General features: G+C 43.7%; 1 protein-coding gene across 9 annotated transcripts in view; it reads right to left on the bottom strand.

Moving 5' to 3' along the window:
• Nucleotides 1–4,867: 4,867 nt before the first annotated feature.
• Nucleotides 4,868–14,199, bottom strand: part of RAB11FIP4 (RAB11 family interacting protein 4) — a 125,668-nt gene continuing 116,336 nt past the window's right edge. For all 9 annotated transcript variants that reach the window (XM_027471624.3, XM_027471623.3, XM_021267314.4 and 6 more), the window contains one exon: nucleotides 4,868–13,887. In XM_027471624.3, the coding sequence (XP_027327425.1) occupies nucleotides 13,771–13,887 (117 nt within the window). In that variant the 3' untranslated portion in view covers nucleotides 4,868–13,770. The remainder of the gene's footprint in view (nucleotides 13,888–14,199) is intronic.

The following is a 14,199-nucleotide window of genomic DNA, read 5'->3' as shown; positions in this document are numbered from 1 at the left end:
TGACGGGCTAGCAGCAGCGGCGCGCAGGCAGTGGAAGGCAGCGGGCTGCGGCCCCCCCGGGCCGGGGGCGCCCCCGGGCACGGAGCGCTGGGGCGGCACCGGCGGCGCCGTTCCCTCGGAGCCCGGCCCGGGCACCGGCACCGGGAGGACAGGGGGTACCCGGCCAGCCCTGCCCCGGGTCCCGGGCAGCCCGGCGTGGAGCTCCCTGCCGCCGTTTTCACGCTTTGCTCCGGTCTCGTTATCTTCTGCCTACGCAGGCGAAGCAGCATAAATCGCACAGCATAAATCGTAAAGACGGTGCTGCTTTAGGAACGGTTCCTCCTTCGGGTTGCCGGTTACCAAGGATTTGGACTCACGGCTAGCACTTGGTTAAAACCCAGGCAGTGAATCAGCTCCTGCTTTTGTCACCGCTGGCTGTAGGGCAGGAGGGAAGAATCTGAAGGATGTGGGTTTGAACCATTATTTAGCTCTGCACTGGAATTCCTCATTCTGGTTTCTAGTTTTCAATCGTTGCTGGACTGCATAAAGCAATCTAACAATCCCTGACTTACGTATTTCTCCTGGAAAAAATACCCAAATAAACCAAAGCACAGTAAAAGCCTGCTACCAACCTGACGTAACATAACAGCTTTCTTTACACGGATGAGCTGGTAACCAGGCACCGCCGGCTGTTTGATCAGATCTGGGTTGCACAACCTTTATTACATGAATGCAAACTGCATCTGCAACGTGCTCCTTGCACAAATAAAACACACGAGGTCTGAACACCTCATTCGCGGGAGAAACAGTTGCTTTCCTAAGAGTAAATCCCATCCTGAGCTGTTAAAAACAGTATAAAGATTGTGCCGAGTATTTCCAAGCAGGTGTCTGACACCCAGCCTTGCTTTTCTGATGCTACAGTCGCTTGGCAAATCGCCCAGGGACATCCAGAGTAAAAAAGCAGGACGAGAGGAGCCGTGTGGGTTACGGAACTCGTGCTTAAAAGCCACGTCCCGCTTTTGAAAAGTCCACGTCCCTGGACTTTGCTTTTGGGGCGGCTGTTCGGAGGAGCAGCAGCCGGCTGCGCACACGGGGCCGCCCGCGCTCCGCCTCCCCGCCGGCTCCCGCAGAGCCCGGCCGGCCCCTGCTGGGGGAGCGCCCCACTGCAGCCTCCCTGCCGAACCCGGCGCACGCTTCAGCAGCGTTTCCACGAAGGAAAGGCAAGTTGCATGCCGTGCCGCCGCTTTGCTTGCGGCAGCCCCCCCGTTCTTTGCTCGCACAGCCAGAGCTCGGCTGTGTTGCAGGGGAAACGCTGAGGGGCAGCTCGCCCAGCAGCACTGTTGCACTGCAGAAGCGCTGGGGCAGGCTGGAGGAGGGCTGAAGGGCTGAGGGTAATTCTGGCCAGTGTCCTTCCAGGTTTTAAATAAAACCTGAGCACAGTGAGGAAAGCCAGGCGGTGGCCATGAGAGACAGTGTTTCATAAAACACAACCTGCAATTTGTGTTGCAGTGCACCAGTGAAAGAGCAAGCACAGGAGGTGGTAAGCTCATACCCCATTTGGTAACACAGCCTGGTTACCTGCTCTTCTGTCTTTCTGTTCAAAGCAGTCTGTGCTGGGATTTATAGGCGTTATGGTACACGCCATGGCATCAAAATATTAACCACCAGCTTCTTATGGGTATATTAGCAAGCTAAGGCACAAAGGTCCAAGTGTGAGGGAGTAAGGGTTTAAGCACCGTGACAGAAGACACATTACCACTGCAAAGTAATTTTAAAATGACCATTAACCCAAATGCTTATCATTATACAGCTGGGACAACGTTCAATTTACTAGTCATGTGTCATGTGCTCTAGCCCCCCCCCCCCTTTTTTTTTTTTTGCCTAAAAGTAGCAGCTATCTCAAATAACAAAACTTACCCTGAGTTATGCAAGCTAGGAGACTCCTTTCTGTATCATGTGGGTCAAAAACCACTTAGAACAGAGCAACACATCTCAGACCCCTGCCCCCAGACAGAAATCCAGGGAAATGTTATAAACCTGTGTCATCCAGAACAGCAAATAGTAGAGAGAACAGAGCAAGGGAAAGCATCAAAGTCACGGCTCTGATACTCACATGCTGAACAAAACACATCTGCCAAGACAAGACAAGGAGATCAGAGCCTGCTGCCAGACTACCAGAACTGGCCACTGCACTCACTTGGTGCTCACACAAGCTGCATTTCCTCTTTGTAAAGGCCCTCCTTGCCACCATCCAAGTTTCCAGGGGACAGAAGTCCTGCAAACTATTTTCTGCTCTGCTACTACATCACAGAACCTCTGTCTGGCTTCAAGATTCCTTTTCCCCCTCCCCTTCCCCCCAAAGATAGGAGAAAGATAACAATCACCTCCCAGGGAGTTCTGAGATTCAGTTCCTGTTTGCAAAATGACCCAAGGGTCTGGGCTCTCAACACAGTAAGAACAATATCATTTGTTAGAAACTGTTGGAGGCTTTGAGATACGTGGTGTTGATGTATTCCTATCCCCACAGCAACAGCTGATTTATTTTCACATTGTGTCTTTCTTGTGAACCCCTGTGCAACTGATCTGAAAGTAGGTCAGTAGTACAGCATGTAAGCCTGAGTTGCTATCCAGATTTTGGAATAAAACTACTCCATATCTCTTTGGTAGAATGGTTGAACATACACAGCGGGGTGTTTTGTTTCAGCCTGCTGTTATAAATCTGAATATCTAAGGCCTTACTGCTGTAAGGAATGTGGAAACAGGGAAGCCTGAGAAGATAACACAGAGGTTGCTCCATGGATTATTCACACCTTATCTTTGTTCTGATTTCCCGAATGTCTGTACCTGCTGGGAGAAGCGCTGCCCAGCCACCACATGGAATGATATTGTAAGAGGCATATAGCAGGTTTAGAAACTACTGACAGCTGAATCAAAGCAGTTTGCACTCTACAATCACTTAGGAGCACCAAAATGTTTTTTTAAAGTAAGACATTTGCCCTCCAAGGCTTTTCAAAATTCCCTTTTTCCCCTCTCCCTTGTCTTTGAGCCCAGAGGGAGGCAGAGAACTCATGAAATTAGACTTTTCAGATTTTAAATAATACATCACAGACACGGTTCTCCTCTGCTGTACAGCGTCCATCATCATTCATAAAGGTGTAAACCAGTCATGTTTTTGGGTCCCACTCAGAAGGGCACAACTGACCTTTTTCCAACTGGCAGAGGAGTAGCCCAAGTGTAGGAGCAGTGACTTTTCAGGAAACAAATCCTAAACCTGCTGGAAACTCCATCCTGTGGCCACGGTAGTGCAGACCTTGCTGGTGTTAAGGGGCTGAGCGATGGTTTCCCTGACGCACTGCCAGGCAGGCCACACAGGGCAGCTTGGGGAGATGCTTCACCTGAGTCCCCCCATTACCCCTCAGAAAGGCCCCAGTTTTCCCAGTAACGGGCACCACAGCACTGGTGTAGGCTGAGGGGGGCTGTACCTCTATCAGCTGTGCTTTCCCAAGCTAATGGCCCCCTCCTGGGCCCCTTTTTTCCACAGCGACACCCGCAAGCACGGCCCCGGGGCCTGCTGCCCCTGAGGTGACGCCGTCACTGCACCGAGCTTTGCCAAGCACGGCCCTGACCTAAACTGCCTGTCCCTTGCTGGCATTTTTAATTTTATTTTTCACTGCAGCAGTTAAACAAAGACCAGAGAACAGACCGGGGGCTCTGGAGGCTCAAAAATTAAAAAGTAAAAAAAAAAAATTACCTCAGCACGTCGGTTGAGGGGGCTGCTGCGCAGGGCGGCGTGGTGGCTTCTCCGACGGGGCTGGGCCCGAGTGGCGGCTCCTCCGGGCGGGCCGGGCCCGGCAGGTCCCGGGGCTCCCTTTCTGTCCCTGCCACCTCCACACACGGCTCTGGGGGCGATGGTTGGCGGTGGCCCTGGGCCACTAGCCCCGGCCCAGAGCCACTGGCCCAGAGCTGCTGCCCCCGGAGGCCTGAGCCAGGAGGCGGCCTCCCCCACCTGCCGCTCGCTCTCCCCCCAGCCCTTGTTAGCCGCACGGCTCAGCAAGTAATGATATTTAAGTCAGATTAAAAAAAGCTGGCCCAAATCCCACCAACAGCTCACAGCTGGAGTTGCCATCAATTGAGAAGAGGAGGCCTGTGGGTGGAGAGATTAACACATCGGCCCTGTGAAGCTTGAGCATTATGTACCCAACAAAGCTCCTGGAAACTTAACAGAGTTGCGGCTGTCTGATAAAGCATGTACTGAGACAAATTCATTCCCTAGCGACATCTGTGTAACTCGGCCAAAGCTAATGAGTTTGGCATTTGGGCAAGAGCAGAGCTGTGCAATCTTTTTAAAACAAGTGTAGACACAGAGGTGGGTACGCACTGCATGCACCAGGGATTCGGGGTAGACAGGGAAATCAAATCAGTCACCCACCACAGACAGTTTTTTTAATCATGCAGGGAAAGCAAACAATTTATTTACATATGTTTGTACAATACAGGTACATAAGAGGATCCACATTAGCAAGGACAGCTTTATTGTCCCCAGAAAGTATTTCAAGAAAATACAGATTAAAATAGTGTAATGGCACATTGCAACAGTATTGACATCACTTCACTTGTGTTGTAAATTACAGAACAAGATTAAAAATAATCATTTGCCATTTTTGCTAGCTTTTTTTTTTTTTTTCCTGTAACAATGGAGTGAATGGACTTTGCTCAGTTTCTTACCAAGCAGCCTTTGAAATAAAAAAATAAAACCATCTCCTTGCTTCTAAGGCAGCTTTGTGGCCTTAAGTGGATGCCAAATTCAGTTTAAAAAATTCTCCTCCATGAGAACAGAACATTGTATTTTATAGATCAAAACCTTGGGTCTTTGAGTTTTTAGAGGATATTATTCTTTTTTTTTTTTTTTTTTTTCTCCCCTTTCTCTTGTGATTTAACAAGATCTCTTTGTGATCACTCTTTGTGATTTTATTATCTCACACCATGTTTGCAGGCTGGTGAGTGAGGCTTATCAGGTATTGACAAAATACGTGAGAGAGGGAACAATTCAAGCATATGACCAGATGAGGGGGTCAACACTCAAGAAATGAAAGCACCAGCTCAAGAAGAGGTTGGTGGGAGGGAAGGACACTTCTAGGACCAGGGCCCTGGTTGCCAAAGAGTTACAGGTGGCCCAGTCTCACCTGGAATCTGTTTTGCTTCCCAAATGCTGCAGGGGTGTTATGCTACAAGCCCCAAAGGAGGTTTATTCTGCAGCTGCTAAAATGTGAAAAGCAAGACACCCAATTTCTCACATCTGCAAGTGGAGGTTAGAGATAGTTAATCATCTGTGCAAGAAATTCCAGCCCTATTACCTTCATATTCTTAACACCTTGCACTTTCAGCTGTGCAGATCCAGTAAAAGCTGCCACAGAAGCCTGGAAGGGAACAGAAGTAGTAATCCAAAGCATTTTACCCTAAGAAGGAGGGTCTATAAATTGGCACTGCTATTTCCCTTTTGATTGCAATAGGCAAAGTAAATCACTCACCCACTCCCACAAAAATAATCCCAGAACTGAAATTAAATGGGCAATGTGTTAAAATGAAGTTTTTGTCTGATGTTCATTTCAAGTGTAGAAGGAAACAAGTTTTCTGTAATGTGAATAAAAACCATAATCATCAAGGCAGGACCTTAACATACACCTAGATGTTTTATTATTTTGAATTTACTGAAACTAACAAGTGGATAGAATTGGTCTCATAGTGATACCAGAACAATAAATCCAGGGAGTGCGTGTCACACTGACTTATAAAAAAGACCAGCCACCTGACACAACATTTCTAAAACAAGACAAAGAGCTGCTAATTATGTTAAACCTCATTTGCTAAGTAAGTTAGAACATGACCTAGTGCTTCTAAAAAAACCTGTACAAAATGAGTATTTTTTACATCTCAGGCACATGAATACAAATCTGATCTATTTTATATATACACACATTTACATTACATGAAAATCAGAGATGAAGATCAAATGAAAGAAGTGTATATAAAAAGTACCCCAAAAAGCAGATGAAACATGAAAATAATGTTCTCACAACATAGAAGTGAAAGGCACAAGTACTAAAATGTATAACCATGCAAAAAATTGAAGTACAATCTGTGCAACAAAGCAAAACAAATGGCTCCCACAATTGATTTTACAGTAATTCTCAAAATATCCCAGTATTTAAACATACTGTAAGTGCAACATTTACTGTCCTGTAGCATATTGAAGTGTTCACATGACATGAAATTCTCCCCCTTCAAATTTCCTTTCTCCAAAGCCAAAATAATTTAGCTAAGGATAAGGTATTAAATAAAACAGGGCTGATGTTGGGTAGTGTAAAAAGATGACTGCTCCAACTATCTGGGTGGAAGAGTAACTGCAGCCCTTCTGCACCCGTTACTTACTGTGTATTAAACAGGTCTGCCAGAGCAATCACCTGCCTACCCTTTGCCAGGGTACAACGGGCTTTGCAGGGAGTTCACCAGGGTGAATTTCACTCTGCTGAGAATGGTGACGTGAAAGCTGACAGCTGAAATGTCACAGTTGCACCACTAACAACACCTATGCAAGAAAGAAATACAGACTCTAGGGGTAGATGTCCAAAAGATACCAAAGAAGTCCATATTTATTATTTTTTTCATTCAAGTTTAACTTAAAAGTAACCTCTAATTATGTTTCAATAGGTACTACTCTCAGAGTTGAACAAAATTTCAAGACTTATGCCAATACACCAAACAGAAGTCTAAGGAAGGCAATGTAACACTGTGAGCTGGCTCCGCTCCGTCACAAACTACGGTACAGTGACCTGACTTGCAGATGTTTCTGTCTGAAGGGGAATTGGTTGTCTCTAAGTTATGCTTGCTAGGCCAAGCTAGTAAGTTTGTGCCTTACAAACAGAGTGTACAGTTACAGCATGCAATTGGATAGCTATACAGAACTGAGGTAAAGCTTATAGGGACAACCCTGTGCTGCCTTACCTGGATGGACTTCAGTCTTATTCACCCTATATGCTTGCATATCATGGTAATCACAATTTTGTCATGCAGATGGGACACACCTTGTCTTCAGGATCACAAAAGACATGTAGAGGACCAGCCTGGTATAAAGCCAGGGCTAAAATTCTTCTCAGTAACTAAAGCTGTACTGAAGCCAAGAATACTGTGTTTGTCCCTCCCAGCTGCTCAAAGTAGCTACCCCATGGCACATAGATGCTCTGACAGTGAGCACCGTGGCTGGGGTCAAGACTAAGAGTGTACATGTCAACAAAAAATATTCTGGGGGAAGAAATCCACAAAGAAACAACTCTTGCACTTTAGAGCACTTCCCAGTACGTTATTCAGCACTGACTATAAGCTGCAGACTCATGGCTTGCTAGAGACATTGGGACTGAGATTCAAAAAAAAGTGAATTGTCAGGATGTTACAGCTGATCTAGAAATTTTATCAGCAAATCACAAAGTCACAAATAAAGCTGAACCAGAGCTGTGTGAAAAGGACTTGCAGCCTTATCTCTATGCTGTCTTTTTGGACAGGCTAGTCAAAGATATTCTAACAAGGCAGCTCATGTAGGTGAGATGCTGTAGAGGACAGCTTACGGTATCAGCCACGGTGGTTGCACCACCTACACCACCACTCATCATCACTGTCAAACAGTGCTAACCAAGGAGCAGCAATGGACATGAGAGTTCAGATAGGAAAATCTCACTAGGATGGACTTAGTCTAAAAAAGCACAAACTTTTTTTTTTTTTTTTTTTTTTTTAAATCTTGAAAGCATAATGGAGATGGGACTTCCCTCTGAATCTCAGCAGTGGCTGCTCCCTGTCATGATAGAAGCATAGTGATAGCAACATCTTCATTCACCACTCCCCTGCAAGGAAGGGGCAATCCTGTGTTCCCCAAACAGCCCATTGCATCAAGGGCGTGCAAGCTGTCCAAGAAGCACAGGAATGAATCCCACTCTCAAGGAGATTTGAGGAGCCTGTCTAATGCTTTTCCTGAAACACAAACTCAGCACAAAATTCCCTCCCAGACAGATCACTATTGACGTGCACAAGCCATTGATAACTGAGCTAGTCTGTGCTAAGGGCTCACACATACTCTTAACTCTCAGTAAACCTCAACTTTGTCCCTCAGTGATGCAGGAGACTGAATGACCACAAATAAGATCTCAAGTGGAAATAAAATATGATACAGACATCAGTACTGGTTAAGGGCAGACAAGTGAGGTTCCTTTGTGGGACAGCAAATAAGGCTTCAAGGTTTGTGGGGGTTTTGTTTTTTACCCTTTTTATTTTTTACCCTTTTAATTTTTTTCCTCAAGCATAACAAAGTTCTTCCCTTCCCTTTTTCCTCTTTCTTTAGTGACTATAGAAAACAAAGGATGGGAGGCAGTAGGTGAGAATTTTCTCTATATCTCTGTTGATCTCTTTAAAAGGAAAATAGCTACTCACAATGAGGATTTCAAACCTCTTCTAGTCACTATATAATAAAATAACCCTAGTAAATATAATCCACAGCTCAAGTTCCGCCTTGTTGTGTGCTAGACACACAAGCCTTTGGTTAAATTATTGAAATATTTTGTTTGCAGTGCTCAGCTGAACCCACATTCTCTCCTAAAACAGAGAACAACCATAGAAGCCCCAGCAAAGTCTCCCTCTGTGCAGAACAGAATGCTTGCAAGGACTACACGATTCAGACTATGGTACACAAAGTTTCATTAAGTAAGAACAAACTCACATACGCCACATGCTTTAATAGCAAACTGCCTTGGAATCAGTATTTTGGATTGAAAAATACTGAGAAAACAATCCCAAGGATGTAGTCAAGGAACAAATTGCCAGCAGCTGTTGAACAGTTTATTTCCTTTCAAATCAGCTGTGGTACATAACAAGTCGTGCTTTCTTGACAATATTCCTTGAGTAACAAATGGCATAAGAATATGAGCATTGCTGCTTACACTAGATTACACTAGAACCAATCCAGTAACTGCTCAGTTAAAGTTTGAGTCAGTTTTCACTGAAATCAATATAAGCCAAGTCACTGATTTGGCAAGTGTTTGATCAGCTGCTACTTCCTTCCTTTCTTGGAAAAAATCCCTCAGACCACACCATACAGTATTTGTTTTAAGAAAACACTGTACATATATTCACTGCCATCAAAGAAGAAAAAAAAAAAGGATTTATTTGTAAATTCTAGTCCTTAGACTCATCCCACATCATTAGCACTATGATGTAGTCTGCTGAACAGTGACTGATGTAGCAGGCCACAATCTATGTTTACATATTAGCTTCCAAACCCTCAATTACTAACTGGATTAGAGTCTAAATACAGTAGGCTAAGATCCTCTCTGGAGAGTAGAACGGAGCCTTGTTGGATTCAGAGAGCAAGATGTTTGTTGATACACATCTTTGAGAATTAATAATGCTGCATTCAGTTGCCTACAGATCTGGCTGATGAACATCCAAATTTCTCCCAAGACCGTAAAAGGAAAGTTGGCAGCAAAAGTGTATTGATTTTTTTTTTTTTTTTGAGACTTGCTACAAATCTATGTATTAAAAACTCCTTTAGAAATAGATCGGATGGTTAGTTTGTCACTGTCGCACTTCAAAGCACGACAAGTTCTCCAACAGCCTGAGTCTTTATTAGAAGTTATTAAAGAAGCTGAAAAATGCTCTTCTAATGTCAATATAGTTTGAGTCAGCACCACACTCTAAAACCAGAACTAGGTAGCAGTTGAAGGCTGATACTTGGAGTGAAGCAGCCAGTATCAGAAAATCCTGAAAGACCACATTTCAGGATTGCAGGAACTTTAAGTGCAAGTTTTAAGAGAGAGTTTTCCACAGTAGCTTGTGTGTGTGATTAGCCTGGTGAAGGACTGCTTCTAGCCAGAAGCAAGTCTTTTTTTTTTCCACTGTACAAAAATACCTGCAGTGGTTTGCAACTAGTTTGACCAGAGTATCACTTCGCTTTTCAGAATCTACAGAAGAAAGAACTGAAGAGCAGATTAAAATATAGTACCTTGGAGTGCATTTACATCCCTGAGGGTTAAATGAGAAGCATGGTTTTAACACAAGAATGTTTATTACGTTTTAGTATTGCTAGAATGAGATGATACCATATTTCTGTTTGATATTATCTATCCAGGAAAGCCAAACCATTGTTCCACCAAGCACAACACTGACACAGAGGCAGGCTGTGATTCCCCAGCTTGCCTGTGAGCACAAAGTAAGACGACAGTAAAGATAAGACATTTATCAGAGATTAGACACTGAAAACAGTGCCTTCCTATGTCCCAAATCTCCCTGCTATTCTGCCAATATGTCTGTCTGACACTTGATCAAAACATGCATTCTCTGGAAAACTGGTATCCAATTACTCTTCTCACTGCCCCGATGACCCACCAAAGATGGTCCCTTATTAGCAAGTTACCTTTATGTCAAAAAACATGACGACTTATTTTCTGGGATAGAAGGGTTCTCCAGCGCTTGGACTGCAAGATAAGTTGGTCTAAAGTCTGTAGTTACAAGGGCTAATATTAGACTCAGTTTAAAAAAAATCAATTGCTAATTATTTTATTAATTTTATTTTCTTACTATTTCCTTAAAATGCATCTGCAAATGAGATGCCTCCCCCCACCTCCAACTCATTACTTGTAAAACACAAGAAGTGTCTGGATATGTATTTGAACACTATGGAAAGCAGTACCTCACCAACAGACCCACAGGAGTGGAAAAGCAACTCCTTTACGCAATAAAACAAAGCTACAAACACCACCAACATGGTGGTAAAACAAATCTTTTCAAATTCAAGCACTGCAGAGCAAGGAACAGCTTTTAAATTCTAAAGCATCTGGGTGCAGAGCTAAACAAGAAGTCCTGCAAGTCTTCATAAAATTCACTGCTGGGTACCCTTGGTTAGTGTGCCATTTCCAGCGTTTCAGGCAGATTTAGTGACCTTTAGTCACTACTGGTAACCACTCATTTCTTACATGTAAGTACCTGCACAGGATTCTGGATATCACTACAATCGCATCTTCTTCCATTCAAGTCCATGGACTCTGTAGTTTCAGTGAAGTATGCCGGGTGCTCTGCATCCCCAGTGCTCGGCATAATTTTCTGTGAACTAGTCCTCAACACTTGCTGATGTTTGACCCTAACAGGAATGGGTTTTAGATGATTAACATTTTGAAGACAAGTCCAGTTCATGTCAAAATATTTAGGGGAAAAATATTCAATCACCAGTCTGACCTGCAACTGCTTCGCTCATATTTCAATCCGCCGTGTGAGGGCAGGACAGAAGTGTAACTTACCAAGCACAGTTAGCTCCGGTAGCAGGGCTGCTGGCTCACCCAGCCCTGCTTGTCACAGGTTAGCAACAGCCACCTGACAGTTTGAAACAGTTCTCAGCAGCCTACAAAAAGAGCAAAGTCCTTGGCACAACCCACTGACATCACTATTCAGATAGAGTTGTTGTCACTGAATTGCAGGTGAAGAGTCCTCTTCGCAGGGATCTGTAGGTAGTGCCAGGCTGGTTTAACCATTTCTCTCCTACCTGCTGGGTGGCACATCCAGAAGCAGCAGTAGCGGGAACAGTGCCTATGTGGGGGGGTGTCCTTGGCATTCCACCTGTTCCTCCACAAACAGAAGCTGCTGAAATTTAGCACAGAACATTTCACACTGTCCCCAGCTGGTAAAGGACTTGCCCTTAAATCCCTTCCTCCTGATTACCCTATAGCCTCAGGAATCCAGCCCTAAGACATTACTGTTTGAACAAGACTAACATTTCTCCCAGTGCACTGAAGTCCTATTGACACCTGCGCATGCTGGGATGTTGCGTCCCATGATTATCCCTCTGGTCCCTTCTGGCTTTCCAGTTACTTTACACCTGCCTAATGCAGATACATAGAAACAAATTTATTTTATTTTCTTGCCTTCAACAAAGCCTGATTTCAATATTCCCCCCCCCTCCCTTTTCATCACTCCAGTAACATATCACTGAAGGCAAGAGCACAGAGACTGCAGAAAAATATATGTATATATATTTACATCTGTAACTGAATACATATCATATGTATTCAAATCCCGAAAAATGCATCACATATACACACCAAGATACATCAAGAGAATACTAGGGGCGAGACAGTGCCAACAGCAAGAAATACACAGAAAAGCACAGTCATTGCTACTGTAACATTCTTCTGGGGAGTGTATTCAATAGAGGAAACATCTCTACACACTGGGAAAAAGCCAGATACTTGGGCCTATTTTTCTGTGTCAGTTGGCATCAATCTAAAGGAATTTGAAGTGTGAAATTTTTACTTAAAAAATATAAATTATTCCATCCACATTTTAAGCATTCAACTATCAGCCAATTTCATCAGCTTCTTTTATATAAGCTGCAGTAATTATTAATTAAAAAGGGCCTAGCCCTACAGTACACAGATCCAGCTAAGGAAAACACAGGCACGTGTTGAAGTCCACCCCTCTTTAAGGCAGCGTTTTAGCACACACTCAACTTTAAAGCTTTTGTTCTGTCCCACTGACTTCTACGAGCAGTCACAGTATACATTTAAAGTTAAGCACCTGCACAACTGCTCAGTAAATCAGGATGTATTCCCTATTCAGAGCTTCAGATACGCACATGTGTACTCAGTCTGGATTGGTAACTTCTGCAAGACCAAGCTCTTTTGCTTTTTACTGCCCTAGAGGTAGAAGTCACTCCATGGCACACTTCTCTGCAGCGCTGTGTTAGGATGGAGATGGTCCTCCCTACAGCTTGCCCACAAAAGGTCACTCAGTCACTCCACAGAGTGCAGTGTCTGGAAAGCAACTTATCACCTGATTTCAAGGGCAGCTCCTCCTCCCCAAGAAGTGGGCTATTTCATGCAATTTTTCCTTTTTTCCTTTTTTTTTTTTTTCGTTAAGAATTGGCATATTTCTTCAGTGAAATCTTTAAAATTAAGGTGTAGGATCCCAGAATTCATATCAATGGCCCATGATAAACCCCTGAAAATAGGGGAATAGATTTGAAGAGCTTCCTAGCCTCAATGCTACAGGGACCCTGGCATAAAACATACACATGCGTGCACAAACACTAAAGAGTGGGCTGGCTCAGAACATCCCAAAACAGGCTCCAGAGTGATCTTCTATAAAAAGCACTTTGTGCTGACAATGGCAAACAAGTGGATGGTGATTTTACATAGATAGCAACAATTCAGAAGTGTCTTCCACTTCTTTCACACACTTTGTGTCTCCCCTTTTCCCCAAATTTTCTTTTCCCATGTGTGGTTTAAGTAATAAAGCTAAATTGAATAGGAAATTACACAGTCAGCACCAGTCAGGAACTGAACCTGGGTATGTTGATCGGTTTGTGGTACCCAAATTCCTGGAAGAACGAAAGAACAATTCCTGCTCCTAAAGTTAGGGTCACATCCATATGTTTCCATTGTCTTTTTTACCTTTACAACTAGAGGTAGAATCATTTTGTCCAGTATCTAAAACAGCATGATCCAGTTATATTGTTATTACATTAATATACAGTAACTATCTTGTCACAGGTATTGAAAGTGCATGGAAAAAGTCTAACCAAGCCAATTCAACGACAAATAACAGTGTACCAAACATCATATAAACACACCCGCGCACCCACACTCACACGTAGTGTATATATATATATATATTTATAGATTTACAGTATCAGTGTTGTTTAGATCCAGTGGCATGTGCAGAGATATCAGGCAGTTGCTGCTTTTCCTTTTTGTGGTCTCTTCAATTCTTTATTTCCAAGATAGATGGGTTGTGATCTAGGATTGCCAAAATGATCTTGTCCATATACTGTCGCAATCTGTAATTTATCTCTTCCTGTTCTTTAAGGGCTTCCATGAGCTGAAACACATTTCAAAGTTACTCCTCCAGCACTGTAACTAGTTTACATAATGGCATGAATTTAGCAAGGCAAGAGACAAGTGCCTGCTCAAGATCACCATTACCTTATCATTACCTTATATGACAGATACTCTACCTCTGCCTCCTCCATTTATCTCTGTTAGAAAGGATTTGCATATGAAAGACCTTTATTATTGAGGAAGGCGATAAGCAGTCACCACCAGGAATCTTTTGGCAGGTCATTTGAAACACAAATTCCACATCTAGCCATCTAGCACACCAATCCATCCTGTACCCACACCATGGATGAGC

Source organism: Anas platyrhynchos, chromosome 19 (assembly GCF_047663525.1).
Source record: "Anas platyrhynchos isolate ZD024472 breed Pekin duck chromosome 19, IASCAAS_PekinDuck_T2T, whole genome shotgun sequence".
Classification (NCBI taxonomy): Eukaryota; Metazoa; Chordata; class Aves; order Anseriformes; family Anatidae; genus Anas; species Anas platyrhynchos.
The sequence above is the reverse complement of the archived record's forward strand: the minus strand, read 5'-3'. Positions and strand labels throughout refer to the sequence as shown.